Raw genomic sequence first — 25,477 nt, 5'->3', positions numbered from 1 at the left:
GCAGCTGGAATCTGAGAGACAGACGGTTTAAAGCGATGTGCTCAAAAGTTCCACAGGAATTCTGTGGCAGAGTCCGGATTACAGCCCAGCTGAACCCAAACCATAGTCCCATACACTAATCACTGGCCCAACCGATATAGGCTAGCCCCATTAGACAAAAATATATGTTTGGTAACAGTTAGTTGTGATCCTGATAAAAGATAACCAAGTCTTCAAGACAAGCCTTCCTTGGCACTGAAATTTTCATGCATGACAGTATCAAAGACAAATATCATGATTTGGGTTAAGATTTAAGATGGCTCCAAAACTGAAAATTCAGTGCAGTGAGCCCAAGATTAGGTACACAGCAGTACTTTTAAAGACATTAGGCAGAAAGAACAATGACTAGTAAAGGCAGTGTTGGCAAGAGCACTGGTCCGGGATCTATTCCTGATTCTGCCACCAGCCTACCAGGTGATTTGGGGCAAGTCATTGCCCCTCTGTGCCACAGTTTCTCTGTCTGTAAAATGGGGTAATCATAACCTTTGTAAAGTTCTTTCAGATCTATGGATAAAAAACCCTACACAAGAGCTAGATATTACCACCACCTGTGATCCAATACTATTTAATCCAGTAGAATTTTCAGCTGTCTAAAAGAGAGACTTAGCCACTAGCCAATATCTTTAAAAAGAAAGAATTTGTACTGCCAGGGAGATTTGTGGATTTAAAAACCCAAAACCTGTTAGACCATATGCTGAAAGCCATTATGTTCTTAATCGTTCACCCTCACTATTCCCACCCTAGACAGACTCCTAAAGGAGGAATAAACATGCACACGCCCACTTCTGTCTCAGGATCCTAGGCAGAGCAGTCCCCTCTTTTTCTTGCCCCATTTGCCTATGGTCTGGGTTCGAAGCTCTTCAACACATTCCATTCATGCTCAATATAAATAAATACAAGAATTAAAAGTTTTGGAGGCTTGGACTGCAGCCAGCTTGCCTGGTTAACTGGACCCTTTGTGGCGTTTGAGGGGTGTTTTTAAAAAGAGGAAGGAAAGAGCTCAGCTTAAAAATCTTGGCTCAGCTTTGGAGTATTTCCTCCCAGCGCTCTGGCTAAACCTCAGCACAAAAGCCTGGACTGGGAGGCTATGTAAACGGAGGAGGGACTCTGCATTGCTCTTCTCCTCCCGGACTAGGCAACATCCCCAGACAGAACTTGGAGGCTTCGAAACCATGCTGTTCATTTGGGCTCTGGCTTTTATTTTAGTGCTTCAGGAGCAAGATTTTTCAGGTAAGTGATTCCAAGCTTACAAGGAACAAACTGTAGGATAATTAACTTATTGGGTGAAGGGTTGCATGGGGAAAAAAGTAGATAATTTCTTTGTATAGGTGCTGAAAGCAAGTCAACAAGGATTTTACGTGAAAATGACGTAGGTAGTGTTTGTAAAGCACTACATAAGTATTTTTTATATAGGAGAGGCTCATATTTTGTGCTATTAAAATGCATGTGAGCATTACAGCTCTAGTTAGAAATGTTACACAATAGGAGAAGTTTCATCACTCATGAAACATATCACTGAGCTATTGCAGAAGTTTAGAACCACATCCTCATGCTGCTTCTAATGCCCTGCATGTTTATAATGATAGCTGTGGCAGTCTTAAAAATAATGTACATACAAAACCATCTTGAACTAACTCCACATCAGCAATGGGAGATCAATGTCCCAGGAGATCAGAAAGAAATCTACTTTGAATTTTCCATTAGTAATAACAAATTCTCTTTCTGGTGCTTTTGCAGTTATTGACTTTTACTTGTTCCTGAGCTGTCTAAGCACATAGCTCTAAGCATGTGGATACCATGGTGATGATGAGCCTAGAATAAGCACATAGACAGCACACTGGTATCTATGTTTAATTTTTATTACTAGTACATCTAGCCCTGGGCTACCCTCTAACAAAATTGCAGCTGCTTTTATAGTGAGCACTGAAAATCTATTCTCAATCAAAATTTCCATTTGGCTGGTTCAAGGAGTTATAGTCCCCATGTAACCACAAACCTTGCATTGCTGAATGTTTGTTTTATGTGTTTTCTAATAGCTAGAGCCAATCATTTTTCCTCTCCTATTACTGCTTAACAGCACTTAACTTTTTGGATTTTATGACAAGTTAGCAGGTTTTCTTTACAACCAAAACAGTTCCTGAAAAACTAGTGGTACCTTTCCCCTCCCAAACCTAGGCCAACCTTCACTGTTATTGTACAAGCCTACATCTTTCAGGGATTATGCCAGCTTTCAGCCTAGATGGGTTTCCTTCACTTTATACGAGCTCATTACCCTTTCCTGCATTTTGTGACTTTCAAGTAGGACTGGCTGCAAAACAGCATTTGTGTTTCATGAAAGACTCTGAAATGTTGAAATTTATTTTCATTCTGATCCAAACAAACATGAGCAAGACCACCCCAGAATAGCCAATAGACCAAGGTATCGATTGGGAGCAGGGGCCTGAACCTGGGCCTTACACATCTGAAGTGAGTACCCTAGCCATCAGGTTATGGGTATTCTGGGTCCTCTCTCTCCCCTCCCAACCTGAGAAAGTCTTGTCTGAACTAATACATTTCCACAAATTGGCATTTTCCACCAAAGTCACGGGTCTCTGAAAAATTATCTCTGTTCTACTGAGAAGTAGCTTGATGAAGACTAGTGGTGGCATGGAGTCTCCTAGGTTAACATGCACATACTCCCTACGCTGTGCTTCACTATGGTGTGCTGGGCTATTCGATGGGGTTCTGCTGCTGCTGGGGTGTGCTAGGCCGCCCAGTGCACTGCAATGGCTGCCCCCTCAGAACAGCGGGCTCACTCAAGTACTCCAGCGTGATACCCCTATCTGGGCAGCTCTATAAAGGTACTCAGTGGGCTGTTCTGAACAACCCTTAGATCAGCAACCAGACCTGGATGCATAGGTCCCGACTTCCCCTCTGCCCAGTGGGTACTCGACATCCCCTCCCCCCACCGCCCCTGGCCCCACCCCTGCCCTGCCTCTTCCCACCTCTGCACCGCCCTCACCCCATCCCCATTGCACCCCTTCCCCAAACTCCCTGCCCCTGCCCTGCCCCTTCTCCACCACCTCCCCCCTGGAGCGTGCCACATCTCTGCTCCTCCCCCTCCCTCCCAGAAAGTCCTAAGTGCCGCCAAACAGCTGTCACGCGGTGCGGGGGCGGGAAGTGCTGGGAGGGAGAGGGAGGAGTGGGGACACGGCGCGTTCAGGCAGCGGAGAAGGAGGCAAGGGGCGGGGGGAGCTTGGCTGCCAGTGGGTACAGAGAATCCGCTAATTTTTTCCCCATGGGTGCTCCAGCCCCAGAGCACCCACGGAGTCGGCGCCTATGCCTGGATGATCAGCATGCCTGAGTATTTGAGAGAGGAAAAACGGCTTCAGATCAGTCTATTCCTGCCAAGTCTGGCTGCATGCATCTTACAATTGCACAGTGATGTGCTTTGCATCCAGGAGTCTACACTCCACTGAATACATTACTCAGCAGGAGAAGCAAATCCATTGTTAAGATTTTAAGAGCGTTTCCACTGTAAGATAGATTTTTGTCCTCTATCCCTCATGTCATAAATCAGTTGTGAGTTAGTTCACATCCCCCAGTCACGGACATTTAATCTCCATATGCAAGTCCAAAAGCGCTGATACACAGATAACATATGCAGGGGTAACCTTTGGGTGGGCTAGAGTTTACTTCACTGTCCTTCTCCTACTGCCTAAAAAACCCCAACTCCCAGAGCAAAGCACATGGAGACCCAGAATTCAGTCACTGAGGATTTTCAGCAATGAATGCATAGGGTCTACACAATCAAATCCAAAAAGAATAATTAATTTAATAATCAAATTAATTTAATAATTAATTTAATTTAATTAAGTAGCAACTTTACATAATCTTATAATGATAAAGCAACATAAATAATAACTTAAGTTTTACAACATAACATGGGTACTTTATAATCCACATACATTATCTTCACAGTTAGACAAAAATTAAATCTAAATAGGTCAGTCTCCACAGAAATGCAGTGAGAAGTAACTCCGAGTTCCCAAAAGCAAAGGTTGAGCGCACCCAAGTCTGAGTTAGTCTTTTATCACCAACATCTATACAGTCTGCTGGGTCTAAAGCACTGCAACAATGTCTTCTTTCCTCTTGCTTGTAGAAACTTCCAACGGAAATCCATGCAGACTCTTGCTCTGCTGAAGTCACTCAGTTAGCTAATCAGCTAACTAATTAACCAACCGCTCACTAAGTATGTAGATAAAAGAAACCTGTGGCAAAACCCTTCAGAGTTGGGGGAAAACAGCCTGCTTTCTGCTCCTAGGTTCAGCTTTTCCCAGCCCACACAGGGCACATGGCCTTTTGTAAAGCAGTTGCCCTGACTGCTTGCCCTCATGGAGTCTGAGTCTAGCTACAGGGAACTTATTGAGCATACCCAAAACTACCACACCCAATTCCAGAAACTTCTGGAAGTGGAGAGCTAATTGTGCATCTGCCTAGCAACAACGAACATGCAACACAAAAACCCCTCCAAGTGCCTTTTATGAAGTTCTAAGGCTGCATATGTAACCTCGTTGAATACTTCCAGGATGGAGTCAAATGGTCAATATAGACTTGGAAGCTGTATCTTTTCATACAATAGAGGTCCTGTAGACTACACACAGTATTAAGCAATCATATTTCTAGGAAAGATTGCTTGAACTATTTGTACTGTATAAAGCTTTTCTCTAACTGTTCAACCTCTAACTCTGAATGGAATTTTATCCTTTGCAGAAGAATAAAGAGAATCATGGCCTGTTAAAAAAAAACAAAAAAAAACAACGAACCAGACAACTCATTCCTACCCCCATAGATCTCTTTAAGAGATATCTTCCTATTAAGCACTTAGGTTACACAGGCATTGTTATCTGGGAGCTCTGATGGGGGAGGGAAAAGGAAGGTTGGCACAATAGAGGGGTGTGTGTGTGTCTGGATACGGGAGGGCTCTGAGCAGAATAAGATCATAAGAACTTAAGAACAGCCAGACTGGGTCAGACCAATGTTCCAGCTAGCCCAGTATCCTGTTTTCCAACAGTGGCCAACGCCAGGTGCTTCAGAGGGAATGAACAGAACAGATTATCTTCAAGCAATCCATCCCCCATCACCCATTCCCAGCTTCTGGCAAACAGAGGGTAGGCCACTTCAGAGCATCCCTGCCCATCCTGGCTAATAGCCATTGATGGACCTAACCTCCATGAACTTATCTAGTTCTTTTTTGAACCTTGTTATAGTCTTGGCCTTCACAACGTTGCCTATCAAAGAATTCCACAGGTTGATTGTGTGTTGTATGAAGAATCAGAGGTCTGAAGAAGGGGTCCAAGTAGGATTAGGCTCTTTACCAGATTTAATAAACCCTTCAAAAGTCCATGTTCCAGACTTTACATTCCATTAAGTGGAGTTTCGTTTAGTTTATTACTAAATTCGTAAACTAGTCAAGTATTAAATGGAGCTTATAAACACCACATGTAACAATCTTAACTCCCAAGAAAGCCAGGGTCACCTGGCATTTATAAGCCCTATGCTGTTCAGCTGTATTTTTAAACAACTGTAATTGATCTGCTCTGGCTGAAGGAAGCACTGGGTTTAAAATGCTGGAATCTTGGATATTGAATATATACAAGGCCCTACTTAACTAGCAATATTGCACATTGTGCAATATTAGGCTTCCACCGCATTTTTGACAGCAGGAGCCCCGTTCTGCACGGGGCCGACAGCGGGAGCCCCAGGCAGCAGAAAATCGCAGAAAAGGAACAGTGGACTTTATTACTGCAAATAAGGTATAGTATTACTTTTCCACAATTTTCCATGGCTTGTCTACAACTCAGCCACAAATTTTTGACAATCATCCTGCAATTCAAGTAGAGCCTTAAATATACCATATTTACACCACATAGAATGATAGGAAAATGTAATCTGTCTCCCATCTACAGCAAGCTCTCAGGAGTAGCTAAGTACAGTCTGGAAAAAAATAAAACAAAGGAAATCTCCAGACAAGGCTGCAAAGACATAACTTACTCCCACTGTACTGTCCTATTTCCGAAACAAACTACCTACTTTCACAAACAGCCCATACAAACTACATTCAGTATGGAGCTGACAAGCTAGCCCCAGAGACTCCTGGCATGAGAAGCTACAACAGCTTTCACTCTTCTATCTACTAGATCAGAAATGGGCAAACTTTTTGGCCCAAGGGCTACATCGGGGAATAGAAATTGTATGGCGGGCCATGGATGCTCACAAAATTGGGGTTGGGTGCGGGGTGTGTGTGAGAGGGCACTAGGGTGGGGCTGGGGATGAGGAGTTTGGGGTGTAGGAGGGTGCTCTGGGCTGGGACCAAGGGGTTTGGAGGGTGGGAGGAGGATCAGGGCTGGGGCACGGGTGCGGGAAGGGGTGCAGGTTCCGGCTGGGGGTGGGGATAAGAGGTTTGGGGTGCAGGAGGGTGCTCCAGGCTGAGATTGAGGGGTTTGGAGAGCGGGAGAGGGATCAGAGCCGGGATAGGGCGTCGGGAGAGGTTCAGGGGGTGCTGGCTCTGAGTGGCGCTTACCTCAAGCAGCTCCCGGAAGCAGTGACATGTCCCTTCTCTGACTCCTACGCAGAGGCACGGCCAGGCGGCTCTGCACGCTGCCCCATCTGCAGGCATGGCCCCTGCAGCTCCCATTGGAGTGAGTAGGAGCTGGAGCGGGGCCATGCCGCAGCTTCCAGGAGCCGCGTGGTACGGCCCCCGACCCAGTGCCCCGGCATGAGCCTCGTGGTGCGGCCCCTGACACAGCTTAAAACAGTTTGCGGGCCAGATGCGGCCCGTGGGCCGTAGTTTGCCCACACCTGTACTAGATACAGATTAAGAGATATGTCTCCTTAGGCCAAGAGACAATTTCTGTCTCCTTATCTACTGTAAGAAAGATATGGTATAAAACCAACCTAGTTAAGCAACTGCCTAATGGAGTAGGTGTACCTTCTTTCTTGGGGTTCTTTTAAATTCAATTGCTTAACTAAAGAACAGGATTCAAGAGATCAATTTAGTTTTATTATACATCCTTAACAGCAGCAACTAATAATAAATAAATAATAATATAGGATATAAGAAGTCAAAAATGGTATTGGACTATGATTTGGCTAAGAAACAAGAAAATTGGTTGATCTAACCATTCAGGTTTTCAGATCAAAGCACGTAACCACAATAGAAAAATAACTCATATTCAGTCACTATATTGGTGACTTTTTTTAGATTTTATGACTAATTGTTGCTCAGAACAGGGCTTCACTTGTGTCAATTGGTTATCAGCTCTGGTGTTGCTAACACAACAGAGGAAAAACAAATCAAAGCTACATCACAAAACAATTCGGTCAGTTACTCACATGCCAGTTCACCAAAGTTTCCCTCCCAATGGATCTATGGGAGTCAACCCTCATTACCTATTTCCTAATTAATGATATTAGTCCTACGATCTGATTAACACTCCTACAGACTGAGTGCAGTTAAAAAAGCTTGCACCTTTGGACTCATTTTATATCTACATATACATAGGACTTGAAAGGCTGTGTGAAACCATTGACTACGGTAGACATGTATACTGTTCTATAATCCTAGTTAACAGTACCTTAGTTTTAAAGCTACTTTACAGCAATCTCGAATGGAACTGGTTACAAAACAAGACACACCCTGTAACTCTGACAATCTTTAGAACATACACAGGAGCGTATACATTTCCTTACTAATTAGGTACTCTGTTTCAGGAACTGATCAATTAACTGATTTGGGTCATCACTCCAGAAAAAGTCTGTATATTACTTACCATTAGATTTTTGCTCAGTCACCAGTTTTCAGCTACATTATTGTATCAGGTGGAGTGAAGGATGGACACAAGTACAGTCTTTTCCCAGTGTGCTAGTGGGCAACCCATATTGCTGAAAAATAGAAAGACAGTTAAACGTGCCTGTAACAGGGTCCACGACCCACCCCTCTTCCTGGGGCCCGCTTGCTGCCCCCAATAAGGCTCAGAGAGGCTTCAGGGTTGCGCAACATCCGTGTCTTTATTTACCGACAGTTATCCTACCACCAGCATCTATCTATTTACAAGCTTTACAGGATGATTCAACCTCTTTTACAGGCAGAGTCAGCCTTCAGCTAGGAGGCCTCCAGTTCCCTCCCTGACTGACTTCTCCCTGGCTGCCCCCCTAGCTTCTGGCTCCCTCCCAGCCTTTATAGCCCTTGGCTTGTCAGGCCAGCAGCTGTTGCCAATCCTCAGGCCGGCACCAGGTGTTTTCCATCAGCCCCAATCTGTTTCCCCTTATTGGAGCTGACTGGGCAGGGGCTAACTAGGTGCTTTTGCACCAGCACCCTGCTACAGTGCCTCTCCAAGATAAGCACTTGATGTCACCAGGAGGGCTCCAAGGTGGCCAGCCCTGGACCACAGTCTTCTCCCTTCAAGTTGTCTTTGGCTTTCGGGAAGCAATGTGCTGAAGGAGACAGGTAGTTTTATCCTATTTCTGCTGGGTGGCGCAACATGGTTCCTTTCCGAGGAAGTGCTGGCATGGGCAAATCAGATTGTTACTCACACTTCTTCCAAAGATTCAAAATGTCCAACCAAAAATGAGAGTCTTCCTCTCTCACCATCCAACCAGGGAATAAGACATCAGACACCCACCCCAGCTTAATGTTTTGTAGCAGCACTGATCACTCCAATGACTGAGTGCCTCAAACATCTGATTGGTCTTCTAAAAACTCTAATGTATAGTCGTACGAGTGCCACTGCATGCATCTTGTTCTCCTTCCAGATGAAGTCGTACATATGCTGCTATCCACCGACAACTGTCTTGGACAAGTACCAGCTGCAGTCTACAGAACACAGTGCCTCAATCTCTAAAACAAACAAATTATATTTATAAAAAAAATAAAAAGTGAAGGGGCACCTCTCCGAGGATATAGGCACCTATACCATACGTTAAAAAAAACAAACAAAGTTCAGCCATTTGAGGGAACATCAAACTCCCCTCCCCTTTCTATAAATCTGCTTTCCCGCAAAAGCCCACCTCTGCAGCCATTTGCACAAGCAGATTGGCAGCATGGCCTGGAGGTCAATAGTCTTGGGTTATTTTGGACCCAAGGGACGCGTGTTCCAGAATCCAGGGCAGAGGACCTGTCACAGAGAATGTTGTACCGCCTGCCCCCTCTTTTAAATCACTGTTGTTGTACAGAACAAGGAAAAAGCTAGTCTCTCAAGTACCAATATCCTAGGGCTTGTCTACACAGTTGGTTAATGCACTCTATATGGTAGGTGGGGGAGGGTGATTTCTAAAGCACACTAATGTGTTGCACATTCATTGGTCTGGGTAGAGCGTGCTAGTAAGCCCTAAAGGTTCCCCACTGCACTTTAATGTAGAAGCATTTCAAACAGCACCATATTAAAGCACACCAGCAGGGTTTGCATGGACCAGTTAGTGTGCAAACCATTAGTGCACTTGAGAAACCACACCTCTGTAGAGTGCATTACCCCACTAAGTAGGCAAGCCCCTAAGACATTTAGGGCTTTATAGACCAAAGCCAACAGTTTACATTGAACCCAGAAACAAGCAAACAACTAGTGCAGATCATGGAGAACTGGTGACACATACTATCACTGAAGCATGGGCCTCTGCATTCTATATCAGTATAAATCTTCAGACAGAAGCAAGTAGATGCCCCAGGTAGAGTGCATGGCAGTAATTCCATCATGGGGTGACAAAGGCATGGATCACAACAGCAAAATCTGCGTCCAGATTAAATGGTTTCAATCTCCTGGACGGGTGCAGAGAGCAAAAAGTATCCTTGGACCCTGCTGCTTCTGATTTTGCCTCCAAACAAAATACGTAGCGGCACCAAACAATGTCAAACAGCATGTGCACACAATGGCAGAAACGATGCCAAAAAGGAAAACTAAGAACTGGTTTTGTAGTGTGCCTATTTCTTATGTTGACTTTACCTGTCTTATTAACTCATCTGGATACACAATGCATGGGAATTCCTTTTCTTGGTACTTCTCTTTTTCAAGGAAAGGCATTTAGCATTTATAGCAAGTACTGCATGAATAGCCCTGGAGATTGAAGTCTTAGAAATTACCTTAAAACTTTTTACAATTAATGGGCAAATTCTTCCTCTCCAGTCTGCACTGCATACCTTTATCTGTAAATTGGGGTCACTTGCTCTTTATAGAATTTGCAGCAATGTTCTGCATTGTGAATTGGAGGAGAATCAAGTTACATTTGTGCACAAATATGCAAATCCTTGCAGCTACCTCTGGAATGGAGCACGCAGCCTATGCACAATATATACCATAAGTTCAAAACAATCTTTGCATGTAACTTATTACTGCACTGAGCCTCATCAATATAAATTCCTAAAATACAATAGCTGAACATTGTATCTTAACTGGAGGTTGGGGGTGTGCGGATAGCAGCAGACCCAGTTAGTGATACGAGTTCATCCAGTACCTCTAGCTCTGGAGATGTGAGCGTAATGGAGACTTGGGATTCATGGAAGGTGAGTGATGCCAATAGGTAAGACCCTAATGAGCAGTAATCCACATCACAAAATCACAATATATAGTCTACCAAATTAAGCACGGCGAACAGGGGTTTAGGGCAGAGCAGGATCAACTATCTGAAGCTTGCAGTGGGCCTATTTTTCACTAAACTTCCAGTTAGCTAACCACATCAGTCCCCATTTGTAAAGTGTATAATTTGCTAAGCTAACAAGCTCGAGTTTAAAGTGAGATACATTTTTTTAAAGTGGAGCACAACACTGTATTTAGATATGGAATCATTTAAGCAGAGAAGGGCAAAGCCCTTGGGAGGTCAGGGCTTCTAGAAGCCTCTCAAACTGTTGTTTTGGTTCACCATGAACTTTTCCTAAACCCATTCTAACCTCCCCACAACCCCAAGGGAGATAGTCATTAAGGGACGCTTCTGCTATGTATCAGGACGAGAAGGATCCTTCCATTCAATTGTACCCGTCCCCCTCCCACACACACACGTGCTGTTATCTGCATCAGTTACACCCTTCCTCTCCCCCGTTATATTATTCCCTCTTCCCCTCCACCTTTTGGATATTTTCAAGTTCTCACACTTGTTATCTGGTTCCTGTTTTAGTCTCACTTGTCTGTCATTTAGCTTGTAGTCTGCTCTTTAATTTGATTTTTAACTCTCACTTTTCCCCCCTCTTCCCCACACACACTTTCTTGAGCAGATCACAAACCCGGTAACATTTCAAAGCCACAGTGGTGTTGAAATGGAGCATTGCGAGTGTTGCGGATTCATCCATTTGAAGGTCAGAATAGACCATTATTGACTATTTAGCCTGACCTTTACAGGCCACAGAACCCCACCTAGTAATTTCTGCAGCAAGCCCATAACTTCTGTTGAGCGAAAGCATATATTTTTAGAAAGATATCCAGTTTTCATGTAAAGACTACAAGTAATGGAGAATCCACCACATCCCTAGGTAAGTTGTTCCAATCGTTATTTACTGTCTCTGTGTAAACAAACTTATTTCTAGTCTGAATTGGTCTAGCTTCAGCTTCCAACCATTGGACCTTATTATCCCTTCTTTTAGACTGAAGAGCCAATTACTATCAGAAAGGTCTTTACCATGTAGCTACTTTAAGGCTGAGTTTGCTTATCCTTAATATTAAATCAAATTATAATGAAGTTCGGGGTTTTTGTCAAGTAAATAAAATTATCTAAAGCTTTCCACTTTCTGGCAGGGGAGCAATAAGTGCCCTCTGTGAATTTGGAATTGAACCTCACACAGAGAGCATGTATGCAAATAGGCACACATTTAAGGGAAGGCATGTTTGGAAGATAATCACTACATGGATCAGAGTGGGCTCTGTATGTCATATATTTTTACTGGAGTCAATGACATTACTAATCTTAATCGCTTCATCCCCAGTGGAATTTTTCTTACTTGGACAGCTCCACTCCACCCTTGGCTACAGTCCAACAGTGCAACTGACTGCTATATTTTAAGATAAACCAGAGAAAATTCTGCTTTGACATACATTCGTACATCGGATTATTAAAGGATTAGATGTTGATTGAAGTGTGCTGTTAACAAGCTTGGCTAAATCTATACCTGGGTGTGGGCAGCTGTTGTGCAAACTTCCCTTCCCACTAGTCTTCTGCACACAAATCAGTCTTGACCTATAACACGGTCATAGGCCTCTGTGTGCTGCAGTTTGTGCTTGCGTTAGAATAAGGACAGATGTTCTCAGGACTAGACTAGGAAGATCTTTTACTTGTGATTTGAACCAATAACATGACATCCTAAAGAAACAATGATCTTGGGAGTAACACAGGGTTTGTCCTCACTGCAGTGTCAACTCATGATATAACTCGAGTGTTGTCCTTAACTCGCACAAAAACCCATGTGTGGTGGTGCTTTTAACTCAAGATGGCTGAAGTGTCGGTGGTAAAGACTAAAGCTCAGATTAGCACAATTCGTCAGTGCTAACATGACCACTCTGCAGCATGGACACAAGCTATCGCCACTTGAGTGGCGGTAGGCCTCTAATCCCTTCCCACAATTCCCTCCATCTGCCCAGAAAGGACAAACAACGTCTCCCACAGTTCGCTGGAAAAGAATTCATAGAGCGGCTCAATTTCCTGCAGTGCAAAGAACCATGGGACATGCCCCCAGAAGCCTTAGTGCCACACATGGGTGAGTGAGCAGCTCGAATGTTATTTCACAGTGTGGCTGTTCTCTCCAGAGCAAGGTTAACTCCAAAGGAATAGCTTGAGTGTAGATAACGAGTTAACTCTGCAGTGAAGACATACCCACAGAGAGGTGCAAGTAGATTTTGTTGTTGTTGTTTAGTTTGCTATATCACAGCCAGCTTTTGAAAGCAATTACAAGAAATTACGGTTACAACTGGGATTAGACTGGCCCATATGGAGGTCTACAGCTGTGAGAGCTTCCCTACATGTCATCAAGCAAAAAGTTTCAGCTGGTGAGCCACGTTATGTCTAAAATCGCTGTGTAACCCAATATCAAATGTACACATCATCATTTACTGGTACAACATGGCAAACATTCAACCCATTACTGAAAGTTATGGGCCTGATTCTCTCTGTCACCGAGTGCAGTCATTTACACCAGTTCAGTTCTCCCCCAGCTATAGTAACAGTGGACAAGGCACATGGGGCTGCTGGTGTTTCAGCAACCACACCACACAAACCTGGTGCTTCACATTGGCCACCACCTGGAGCTCTGTCTACATCACTCAAATGAATTAACAGTTAATTACTGTAACCATCCCCTATAAAAAGGCGAAGTCCTGTCCTCTAGGGATGGAAAAGACCGACTAGATCAGAGTCCATCCCAAAGTACTCCATTTCTTTCCTACATTTCCATGAAAGATTTTTGTTAGCAGTTGATTAAGAGATTTATCAATTTCCTGGTCCCTCTATTAGTTATGGGCTATACCACACAAGGAATTTAAAGTTATTCAACTCATTGGCATAGACAATTCAATACAGAGATTTTAATCAAGAGAAAGGGAAAGGGGGAAAGGACAGCATAGTGCATGTAGCAGCCTTTTAAAGTTTCCAACTGCATATACAATGGTCATAGAAATTGTAAGTAACTCTTGATAACACACGAACGTAGTTACCCTGTTACTGCAAAAAGGCTAATTTTTCTGAAGAATAAGCCCTCTTTCTTAATTAATAGCCTATTTAGCATAGAGTTTTAAAAACCGTTAGAATATTAAGATGTCAACCTTCAGAGTGAGTAGTTTGGGTTTTAAGAGTCTGCTTAGCATTTCACTTGCAAAAAGTAGACTGTAGCCCAGGGGTCTTGGACTTGGAGTTTGGAGAGGAATTTGGCCCACTACGACTGATTTTTCCTCCAGATTGAAACATTATTGCAAAACATCTGAGGGATCTAGTCTGCTAAGTAAATACAACTGCTTGGAAGACAAGATCGTTACATCAAAGTTTTGTCCCTTGGAGAATAGCCTGACAGCCAGATGTCAATCATACACACGCCTAAATTTCCAAGATTGACTAGTGATTGAGTGCCTAATCTGAAACACTTTCCCACCCTCTGAAAACCAGGCCTATCAAATTAAGCTATCAAATTGAGCACCCCCCCCCCCAAAATAAAAAAAATCACGTGTTATTTTTGAAAATGTAGTCATCTATGTCATAGCGTATAAAATCTACATAGCGTAGTACAAAAGCAGGTGGCCTTCAAGAGTTCTTTATTATAAACTGCCGATCAAGATTTTACTCAGAGTGGGTGTGTAGATTCTACTGCACTTCTAATCAGAGTTTTCTCACATGACTTTTCTAGAATAGTGGAGCATGTGCATGGGAACACCTGAACTGTTCAGGTGTGCTTTGTCTACACGGGTATGATTTGTAGCTGACTTATTCTTGGCCTAGCTCGTCTTAGCTTGTTATAGTTGCACTCTCCCCCACCCACAGCTTATTCCTGAAAAAACTCCATAAAAACCACACCAGAGGAGTCGGAGTTTCAGAACCACCTTTAGATTTAATTCTTACCCAGCTATCTTGAGGCACTCTTTGTATTACGCTCTTTGACTGTCCTCTTACTTGATCTCCCAGTGAAACGTACCTGCCCTACTTGGGAGGACTGCTGACTCGTCCTGGCCCCCGCCCCCAGTCTCACCTGCTGAGAGCAGCACTCAGGCCAAGCAGCGTCATGTTGAGGTGCCGCCTATAGAACAGAATCTCACAGGCACCCGGATAGACAAGGCAAAGTAAAGACAAAAGCTGGTTCTTTGAAGAAGGCCTAATTGTACCATCCCTGCTTCTAACTCCCATTTTGCCACATCGTAGTCAGCAGTATTCTCCATGGCTGCCAGGAGCTTATCTACACTTACTTGGGGATCAACGTGTGGCAGTTGATGCATCAGTGGTTGATTTAGTGAGTCTAGTGAAGACCCGCTAAAGCGATCACGGATCGCTCTCCCATTGACTCCTGTACTCCACCGGATCAAAATGAGTAAGGGGAGTCAATGGGAGAGCGTCTCCCGTTGACATAGCATAGTGTGGACCCCACCGTAAGTAGATCTAAGCTATGTCGACTTGAGTTACACTATTCACGTCGCTCAAATTGCGTATCTTAGATCAACTTTTCCCTGTAGCGTAGGCAAGGCCTAAGTCGGGGCCAAGATGTAAGGAAATCTGGTGTTCCAGGCACTGCAGACTGTTGGAGAAGCAGAGAGAACCCCAATATCACAGTCAGTGTCCAGCAGCACAAGTGTCCAGCAGTGTCCATTCATGCCAATAGAGCCCTGTGTTTTCTATAACCTACATGAACGTTATAAGGATCATAATGAGAGGAGGCAGCATTGGCTAAACACTAACTTCCTTGCATTCTGTTTCCATAAAGCGAGCAAACTTAAATGAATCTGGCACTTAAAGCTGACCAAAGGGTACTTTAACAAATGTACACAATGGATGCTGGGTCCCTACTCAAACCTTCCCATATCCTCCTGATCCAGCCACCTACCATTAGATTATCGCAGCACTCAACACTAAAGAGAATAATATTCCATTGTGGGATTTTTACATGGGGTTACCTTCCTGTATTTGCTGTACTAAGCTCAGAACAAGAGCATTCAGTATGCATCAGAGGTTATAGATGTCAACATTCCTTTCCATTTTCATGAATACCACACATTTTACTTTTACAGCATTTACCCATTGTGGTTAAACCTGGGGAAGTTCTTAACAAGCTGAATTAGAAACTGTTTCCTTCACATCTGACCTGCCGCTACGCTCTGTTAATAAATCAACTTTGCTAATGAGAACACTGCATATCTGAGAATCATACATGTAACTTCTGAAAAGAATAGCAGCAGGCAAGGTACGCATGCAATTCTCCTTGACCTAGGTCTTCTAGACAGGAAAGGCTGCAACTCAGCATGCTGCTGAATCAGATCAGGCTTAAATCTGTAAATATTGGAGCGGGAGAGAGATTTTATTAGCCTCTCTCAGTAGAATGGAGCTTACCCCATTATGATAGTCTTGCATAACCATCATGACAAATTACTGTTTCATAACTGATCTATGCAGTCAATTCTTATAGCCAGACTTCCTTTTTACTTGTAGTTAAGATAGCATAAAAATGTTTCCAGATCAATAGTAGCAACAAAATATTGATGACTGTAGTGTTCTGTATCCATTTGCAGAATAGTGAGTAGCTATGTACAAGCCAAATTCCAGCAGTCCTTGCTGAGAGTTAAATTGGCATATTACTTTAGTAGGATTCAGTCCCAGCAGCGCCACCTATTGGTGAATTCACTGAAACAAATCAAAATCTACCTTCAAAGAGAAGACTGGAAATGGTATTTATTTAAGCACTGACTAACCCATTTTAAAATAAAGATCAAATCACATTGTAGATTAGAAAAAAAATAATCTAGCTTCAGAAAATGTCTTCTTTTATCTGTGACACTCCAGCCTAGTGAATAAAGTGGGGTGGGGGGTGGGGGGAGGGAAGAGGGACACAGTAAATGTGATATATCTGGATTCTAGTAAGGCTTTTTGACACAGGCCCACATAACATTTTTATAAGCAAACAAGGGAAATGGGGTCGAGATGAAATTCCTATAAGATGGGTGCACAGCTAGTTGAAAGACTCTATTCACAGCATAGTTATCAATGATTCACTGTCGACCTGGGAGAGAGGATCTAGTGGAGTCTTGCCTGGGTTCAGGCCTGAGTGTGGTATTATTCAATATTTTCATTAATGACTTGGACAAAGTGGTGGGTATGCTTATAAAATCTGCATATTACACTGAGCTTGGAAAGGTTGCAAGCACTTGTGAGGACGGGATTAGAATTCAAAATGATCTTGACAGATTGGAGAATTGGTCTGAAACCAACAAGATGAAACTCAGTAAAGACAAGTGCAAAGTACTTCACTTAGGAAGAAGGGAAAAAAAATCAAATGCACCACTGCAGAAATAGAGAATAACTTTTAGGCAGTAGTAGTACCGAAGAGGATCTGGGGGTTATAGAGGATCTCAAGTGGAATGAGTCAAGAATGTGATGCAGCTGCAAAAAAAAAAAAAAATCCAATCATCATTTGGCAGTGGGTTAACAGGGGTGTCATATGGAAGATGTGGGAGGTAATTGTCCCACTCTACTCCACACTGATGAGGCCTCAGCTGGAGTAATGTGTCCAATTCTGGGCACCACACTTCAGGAAACATGTGGGCAAATTAAGGAGAGTCCAGAGGAGAGCAATAAAATGATAAAAGATTTATGACCTATGCGGAAAGGTTAAAAACCTGGGTATGTTTAGTCTTGAGAAAAGATGACTGGGGTGGGAGGGGGGGAAGCTGATAAGTCTTCAAACACGTTAAGGGTGGTATGTATAAAGAGAACAGACAATCAATTGTTTTTGTCCTACTTTCACTGGACCCAGAGAAGTAATGGATTTAATCTGCCGCAAGGGAGATTTAGGTTAGATATTATGAAAAACTTTCAAACGGTGAAGGTAATTAAAGTCTGGAATAGGGTTCCCAGGGAAGTTATGGAATCCCCATCACTGAAGGATTTTAAAAGACAGGTTGAACAAACACCTTGCAGGGATGGTCTAGGTTTATTTGGTCCTGCCACAGCACAGGGGGCTGGACTTGCTGACCTCTTGAGGTCGCTTCTAGCCCTACATTTCTAAGATTCTGTTCAAGGGACAACTTTTAGTGCAACAATTGTGGCTCTTAGCCACTTTATAACTGTACTTAAGAAATTCAATAGAATATTCATCAGCTAATATATATTTTGTACCCATTTCCCCTCCCCACAGTTTGTAGTAGAGCAGGGGGTGGTGGGAGGTGGGGATGGAAAAGGTGGTAAGCAAAGCATCACTTCTGAGACTAATTTATTTAACGTTAACTTGGACAATGTAAACTAGGTCAAAGCTAGATGGTGAGTGAGATCACTGACGTTTTGACTAGCTCTGAGCTGGAAGAAGTGTGTATTTGAAATGCAATCCTCAAATTGCCCTCTCTCAATAAGCAATACTCTATATTGTGGAGCAAGAAGACAGGCAGAATGGACTAGTAGATAGGGCACTAGAGGAGGAGTCAGGAGCCCAATGGTTACCATCCCAATTCTTCCTGTGACCTTGGAGGAGTCATTTCACCTCACAAGTTCCTCTCTTTCCCCTCCCAGCCTTTACCAGTCCTGTCTTTTTGTGTTGCAAGCTCTACAGCAGAGGTGGGCAAACTACAGCCTGCGGGCCACATCCAGCCCCCGGGACCATCCTGCCTGGCCCCTGAGCTCCTGGCAGGGGAGGCTAGCCCCTGGCCCCCCCTCCTCCCCCTCTGTCCCCCCTCCCCTGCAGCCACACCGCCACATGGGCATCGGGGCTGCGAGCTCCTGCCACTCTGGGCGGTAGTCAGGGGACAGGGCGGTTTGGGGCAGGGGGTCCCCGGAGGGGCACTTAGGGGACAAGGAGCAGGGGGCAGGAAGTGGGAGGGGGCGGATAGGAGGCAGAGGCCAGGCTGTTTGGGGGGCAGAGCTTTCCCTAGCCAGCCCTCCATACCGTTTCACACCCTGATGTGGCCCTCGGGCCAAAAAGTTTGCCCACCCCTGCTCTACAGGGTGGGCCTGTAGGCTTAGCAGACATGTAAATAATAAAATCTCTTGCTCCGAGTAACTTTCCTATAGTTGAGTGAACTTTGGCAAGCTTTTCTTCTGATGATTGTACAAACATGGTTTTAGGAAAGCCTCTTCCAAAGAGAAGGTAAATGATATTGTGTGGGGAGAGACAAGGGGTGATTTTAGATGTTGTGGGGAATGGAGTCTGCACGTGTCTTAGGAGAGAACTTAAACAGAAGCTATGATGCACATTGATCAGGACATGCAGGAAAATGAAGACCAACATAGGGATGATTTAAGCAGCAAGCTGTAACTTTACTAATTTAACAGTGAAGAAGAGAGCTCTGCCCGGGCTCTTTCATATGACACATTTAAGTGGGTCCAGGGCCGGTTTACAGGAATCTTACCATGTAATCCAGAGGTAGTCAATAAGTGGAACCCGGGCCAAATCCAGACCACCAGACTCTTTTGAATGGATCACAAAAATCTTTTTATTTACTGATTTTCTTCTCAGGAGACTGGACCTTGACTATGGCTTGACCAAGAAATCTGGACCTTGACAAAATAATAGACTACCCTGCTATAACCCATAACTTCCTCTCCGTGTGATGGGGGACAAAGGGTCCCTAAAGAAGGACCTTAGTCAGCAAGTCTTCAGGACTTGCATTTGCTCATAGGCCAATGGTCTTCCGGCGAGATCCCAGGTCTTCTATTTCTGGAAGCTAGGCCCCCTCACCCCCACCATGGCTTCAGTTGAGCAATGCAGATATTCTTCTTCTACATTTTGGCCACCCTCTACCTTTCCCTCAGCCCTGTGGGCTGGTGCCAGTAGTAGCCACCAGATATGGGAGTTGGCTCAGCACTTATAGATATTGATAGAAAAAACTCCCAATGAGTTCCATGAGCGTTAGTGAAGAAGCATCTTGTAACACTAACACATTCTGCTATTAAAAAGGGCATGATCTATTTCTTTAGTGTTTGTCAGTTATCTTTTTAATAGGAGGTTCTTAAAATTAACTCATTATTATTTGTTTAAGGCCAGAAAGGATGCCTAGATCATTTACTCTGACATCCCGCATACCACTGTCTACAAATGCCATCCAGCACCCACACACTGAACCCAACAACAGAAGTGAGACCAAAGGAAAGGAGACGCACATTGCTCTGGGTCCTGTACAAACACAGAGACAATCCCATCCCAAAGACCTTCAAAGTCGAAATAGACAAGATGTGTGGGGTGTATTAATTTGCTCACAGCAGATCAGTGGCAGAGCCGGCAATACAACACTGGTCTCCTAGCTCACACCCTTTTCCACAGGACTGTCCTGCATCCTATCCTTTCACATTCAGCATTCCCAGCTGAAATGCTTGTGTCTTTGCAGGTACCGTTAGTTATGAATTTTGTTAAGAACTGATAGGGTTTTGTAAGCCTTTGTGTAAAATCCTAATGCAGCAGTGCATAACAGACATGAAAGAATTATTAAAGTGAATTCATCATGAGACGGCTACATTAATGAATGAATGCTGGCAGACTCCGAACCCATACCCATGGTCCTCTCAGAGGCTACAGACAAGAAAATGAAAAGTGCACTAATATGAAGTGAAAGGAGCTCATTAGTGCCCTCAATCAAGTCTCTGAGTAAATCAGGAGGAAGAGCAATGCAAACAAACAATCAACAGCACTACTAAGCAGATAAACAAAGATTAACCGCATTGTAAACAGCCCCACAGACACACCATTTGTCAACAAAACATCATTTGTACACGTCTTGATTATTTCTCCTCCCTGCTGTGAAACTTGAGCAACAGACACTTGTTCAATGGCAACAGGCATCACCAAACAGATAGCCGTATCCCTTCAAGCAGCGTAAGCAGACAGGCGTGCCCTTCCAGGCCAGGGTACACCACTTTCCTTTAGAGAAAGGCTAGTACAGAGTCATGTGGAAGGACAGCTGCACCTCTTTGACCATCAGGATATACATTAGTAGAGATACAGCAATGTTATGGAAAGCACCGAATATGCATATAACAAGGGCTACATGTCAAGGAAGAAAATCAATGGTCTCAAAAAGCGTACAGCTTGATCCCAACAACCCCAGTGTGTGTACCACAACATAACACCCTAGGGACTGGTTTAGGGGGCTTAGTTATTAGACCACAGGTTCAAAATCTTATGTTGGTGTTTCATTGCATTCTCTTTAACATCCCAAGAGCCCTTCAGTCGTTAGAACTCCAAGCTGGGCTGCCTGATGAAAGGTCAACTGTTAGCAGTAGCAAAGCCCTGTCACATGACTGTAATGGTTTCCACAGCTGCCGCAGATCCTGTCAGCATACTACCTGGAAGTTCAGGAAGGAGCGACTGGTGCAATGAACACAACACAATCCATAGGCGCTTAGATGTGATCGAAGAGGTAAGAACTGCTGCCACCTGGCCCCAAACCAGAGCTTTGTCCGAATAGGCTGACCAAAAAGGTGGGGCAAGAGGCCACATTTTCAGGCACTTTTCCTTCCCAGATTCAGTTTAGCCAGGCCTTCCAGATAGGGCAAATGTTCTTGCCCTATCTGCAGCAGAACTAAATGCTTAAAGGCAGGAGATAAAATCTTGGTGCCACTGAAGTCAATAGGAATTTTGCCACTGACTTCAGAGGAGCCAGGATTTCACCCATAGTATATCTGTAGGTAGCTGGACCAGAGCTTCCATAGAGATTAGGCTGGACCTGAGAGAAAAGAGAAGGGGCACCTCTTTCCATGCAGTTGTTTAGTTGGTTTGGTCATCATGTGTTATATCAAGGGTACATTTATAGCACTTAATTCTTCATTAAGTACTACAAACATGTTACAGACTGGAGCAGTATGGGTCCTAGATGGTCATATGCCCCTCAGAAGAAGGTGTTTCAGATAAGTCATTGAAACTTGGGAACTACTTCCAGAGAACCCTCTCATAGCACGGGGTGGCGCTGCAGCATTCCTACCCCAGGTTTGTACATCTCTTCTAGGGATTCACATGGCTTGGCCCTTCAAGTGGATCACCACCACCTTCACCAATAGTCCTACATTACATAAATTTACACAATTCTTCTATCCCTCCCAGGCTCAACCCTGTTCTTCTCAGCCTTCACTAGAGCGCTGATTCCCTGGGCTATTCCCTCCTGGGAATCCAAGCACAACAGAAACCAAAATGGGCTTCCATCCCACCTGGGCTTCAGCTGATTTAAATCAAGTCTCTCTCCCTCCTTACTAGAGCGCTGCTACACAGGATTTTCCCTCACAGAGAGCCTACATCTCCCCTGGAACAGAAGAAGTCACTCACCACTTCTTCCTCTCCCTCAGCTCCGTGGTCCTCTACAGGGACACTGGTCCCCAGGGCTGCCTTCCTGGAACCTGGCCTGGTCAATGGCTTATCTGAAACACCTTCTTCTGAGGGGCATATGACCATCTATGGCTAGTTCCTTTGTTCCAGGGCTCACTACAGGAACTAGCCACACCCCTATAGCGCTTTCTAATAGGCCCACCTCTGCTGGCTTCATCCCTTCTTAAAAATCCTACAGCCTGCACAGGTGTGGCATGGGAGGGCATTGCTAATAGAAAAGGGCTGGCCCCAGGCCTCCTGGCCTGTAAAGGGCAGGTCACACCTGTTGTATCCATGGTTAAAGATCATATTAACTTATTAGGTTCAACCCCTGATTAACTATTTACTAAGAGTTCCCTCATTCACCCTTTATAAAACTGTTAATAAAAATCTATCTTCAACATGCCAATCCCAGCTTCTTCGTGCTTCAAAATATAGGCTGCAAACAGAATTTCTTTGAATATTGGATTGTCCCAGGACAGGACTAGTCCACCCTACCCTTCGAATTTAACTTCAAACCCAGAGAGTTTCCACTCTCAACCCCCACCCCCATTCTTCCCAAAAAGTCTGCAGTGAAGAAGATTGCTTGTGCAGTACGGCTGGAAGGTTAACAAGGCCATTACCTATTTCCAGGTGCTAGACTGGAGAAAAGCCTATGGCAAAAGGGTGTGTGTGTCCACATCAGTGCTGCTGGCTGAGGCGTCAAACTTATGACTGGGTTCATATTGTAGCTCACAGCACTGATAATTAATTGCTCCTAGTGCCCAGCCAGAGCTGTCACATCAGATCATTATTAGTTGTGAGAGAACATTAACACAAGTTCCTTGCAGACTTCATGGCTGAAGGAGGAGGCTGGGCTACTGCAGATGCTTAAAACCCAAATAAAGGCAGTGAATGGATTTCTAGTCAAGTCAGGCCCTTTAGTGTCTTGCCATAGTGTAGGAAGCACCTGCAATACAAGCTTTATGTTCAGCACCAAGTGTTTTGAATGAGCACATGCACTGGCTCCTAATCTGCCTTTTCTCAGTTTTTAACAGGCAGTCCCTCCCCCCAGCACCTCTGACCCAGCTTCTCCATTGGTTGGGTTTTCCTGGGTGCTTTGCTGGCTCAAACAAACACATCCTTTCTAACCCGTCCTCCAAAAGCCAACATTACACACAACTCAGTTTATTGAGCTGCTACATGTAAAAAACAAAAATTTAATGAAGTGTGAAGGTTTAATCTCTCATGGCCACCAGAGGTCAGTATGACACAAAAGTTATTAAACCAACAGGCAGTTCAACTGATTAGATGACTACAGGACTTAAACACAGTTGTAGCTCATGTCCTGACCCTCAGTTAGCTATTTTACCAGCAAGCTTGGTAGTCTTTCCCCTCCATCCTATCCTGACTTCCCTGCCTCTGTTTTTATTAGCAGGTAGAAAAAACAGTCGAGTATCTTGAGTCAGAAGTGAAGACGTTACTGAAGGACATCAGTGAAACACCATGGACTGCCCCAATCGCTCCTGGAATCCCCCTCATGGACATTTTTGATGGTCAGTATCTCTTAGGGATAGTATGTAGGAAGGTCAGCCATAGTTTTTGTTGTGCTACACCAAAGTGTCCATTTCCCCCCCACCAGTTGTAGCCCCACATATAGTCTTTTGAAAATCACTGGAAAGATTACATTTTTGGTAGCCTGAGTTTACTTTTGAAATGCAGAGCTTGAACACCAAATACATGCATGCATGCATGAAGAGCATCTGCAAACCAACAGGCCCAGAGAGGTGAAGTGACTTCTACAAGGTGACACTGCAATACACGATTTTGTATAGAACTCATCACCTTAGTAGCTGAGTACCTGCCAGTCATGCATTAAGTGAAGTGACTAATATCTGTCACATGTAGTTTGTTCTCTCTCCCATTCACTCTTCAAAGGAAAAAAAACCTGTGCTTGGAATATACAATTTTGTTTTGGTGAGGTTTTTGGTTATTTAATGTGCACACGGCTGGGTGTTTTGAGAAGGCAGGTTGCAGAAGTGTGCCTTGCACGGGCACACGGAGCCCAAGGTTCAAGATGGACCTTGGTTTGTGTGGAAGTTCATTCCAGTGCCTCAGCCCCCCGAGAAACCTGTCTCCAAGTCAGCATCAAGAGCTGGGTTTAGGACCAAGGGCTCCTGCATCCCAGTCCAGTGTCTATTCGTTAGACCATGCTGCCTCTCCTTTAACCACAGTTACTGATCAGTACTGAATGCTCTCCCCTACCTTAGCTACATGTTTTTCCAAAAATGAAAACGTTTGAGGGACTATAAAATGGAAGTCAGATGTAACCTGATTTGTAGAATTAGGAAAGAAGACAGTGTTATTTATATTTTACAAGGTACAGTATATACTAGGGAGGTGTGGGGGAGAGGGAAGAAATTGTTCAATTATCAAGAATTGCAGAGAGACTGCAGGGGTCTCCCCTCTGTGACTCAATGAATCAGTAGAGCCTCTCTCATACTTAGCAGAGCCAATCTCTTATTTGTTCTTTAAAGTGTCAAAAAACTCACACATGTGAAGTATCTATTTCGCCTTCATATCACCAAAAATAATATCAAATCTTCTCCCCACAGATGCCAGCTGAGCACCAGGACAATGGAAGAGAACAGAATTTAATAATATTCCACAGTATGATTGTCTCAGACAGTTGCACTTTGTTGCTTTAATAAGCCTTGTAGGATTTCTAGAGATTGAAGAGGGATGAAGAACACTGAGAAGTCAATTACTTTGTGTTTGTGCTTTTTAATAAAAAGAATTGCTTTTCAGACATAGTTGTAAAGCTTTATCTTACAAGCAGTCCAGACCCCACAGTTGACGAAACGTGCATTTGGAAGGTGAGATTTTCAAAGATCCCTTGACATCAGCAGTTTTGAAAATTTCAGCCTGATCCTTTCTCCTTATTACCTGGGCCAGATCACACCTGACAAACTCAACTACCACAATCTCAAAGTCCAGGAAGTGGCTGTTACTCCTTTCTACCTTAGAATTCAGCTCTTGTCACCAGTGTGTACTGGTGGAGACATGTATTCAATTATGATTTCCGTTCAGAATTTTCTTAACACGCTCCTAGTCTGGTCTGACAGAACTAGGGGTGTTCTGAATTGGTATACAAGTACATCCCTACCTTTGCCTGAAATGCGAGTGGCATATCCATATCTGAAGCTAGAATGTTGGATACAGTAGGAGGTAACAAACTGGAAGTGCAGTCACATTATTATAACAGCCTCACACTGCTTGCCTTGGCCTTTTTGTGGTGAACTGATTCCAAGGCCAAAGATGGAAGCATTCGCAGCAACTAAAACTCTAAAGGCTGAAGGCCAAGGAGCTTACTAGGTGAAGGTAAATTTATTCCCCAGACTATTCTGAGGAAGGTTTTACTAGGCAAAGTTTAAGACTAATTGAGCTGTAAAACCACAGTAGACAAAGCAGGTTTTT

The 25,477-nt window shown here is 43.9% G+C and overlaps 2 protein-coding genes across 6 annotated transcripts in view; one reads left to right on the top strand and one right to left on the bottom strand.

Annotated features, from left to right (window-relative positions):
• The window catches only part of LOC119566860 (L-threonine dehydratase catabolic TdcB-like), a 90,634-nt gene extending 68,251 nt beyond the window's left edge, over window positions 1–22,383 (bottom strand). The window contains exons 1-2 of one of the 2 annotated variants that reach the window (XM_043551298.1): window positions 21,983–22,383; window positions 7,851–7,962 (exon numbers count right to left, since the gene is read on the bottom strand). The gene's annotated coding sequence lies outside the window, so the exon portion shown is untranslated. The remainder of the gene's footprint in view (window positions 1–7,850; window positions 7,963–21,982) is intronic. The other variant, XM_037905657.2, reaches the window with a different exon arrangement.
• LOC102944993 (placenta-specific protein 9) lies at window positions 867–24,809 on the top strand. 4 transcript variants are annotated; one of them, XM_027829480.3, is made up of 4 exons: window positions 867–1,269; window positions 20,983–21,083; window positions 23,439–23,556; window positions 24,616–24,809. In XM_027829480.3, exons 1-4 carry the CDS (start codon window positions 1,212–1,214, stop codon window positions 24,624–24,626), a joined length of 288 nt encoding a protein of 95 aa, XP_027685281.1. In that variant the 5' UTR covers window positions 867–1,211; the 3' UTR covers window positions 24,627–24,809. The 4 variants fall into 4 exon arrangements, with proteins under 4 accessions (XP_027685281.1, XP_027685280.1, XP_043407236.1 ...); XM_027829479.3 differs by having other exon boundaries at window positions 876–1,269; window positions 23,436–23,556; XM_043551301.1 differs by lacking the exon at window positions 867–1,269 and adding an exon at window positions 5,282–5,445.
• The last annotated feature ends 668 nt before the right edge of the window (window positions 24,810–25,477 follow it).

This window comes from Chelonia mydas, chromosome 7, assembly GCF_015237465.2.
Source record: "Chelonia mydas isolate rCheMyd1 chromosome 7, rCheMyd1.pri.v2, whole genome shotgun sequence".
Taxonomy (NCBI): domain Eukaryota; kingdom Metazoa; phylum Chordata; order Testudines; family Cheloniidae; genus Chelonia; species Chelonia mydas.
Note: the sequence above shows the minus strand (reverse complement) of the source record. Positions and strands in the feature narration are given on the sequence as shown.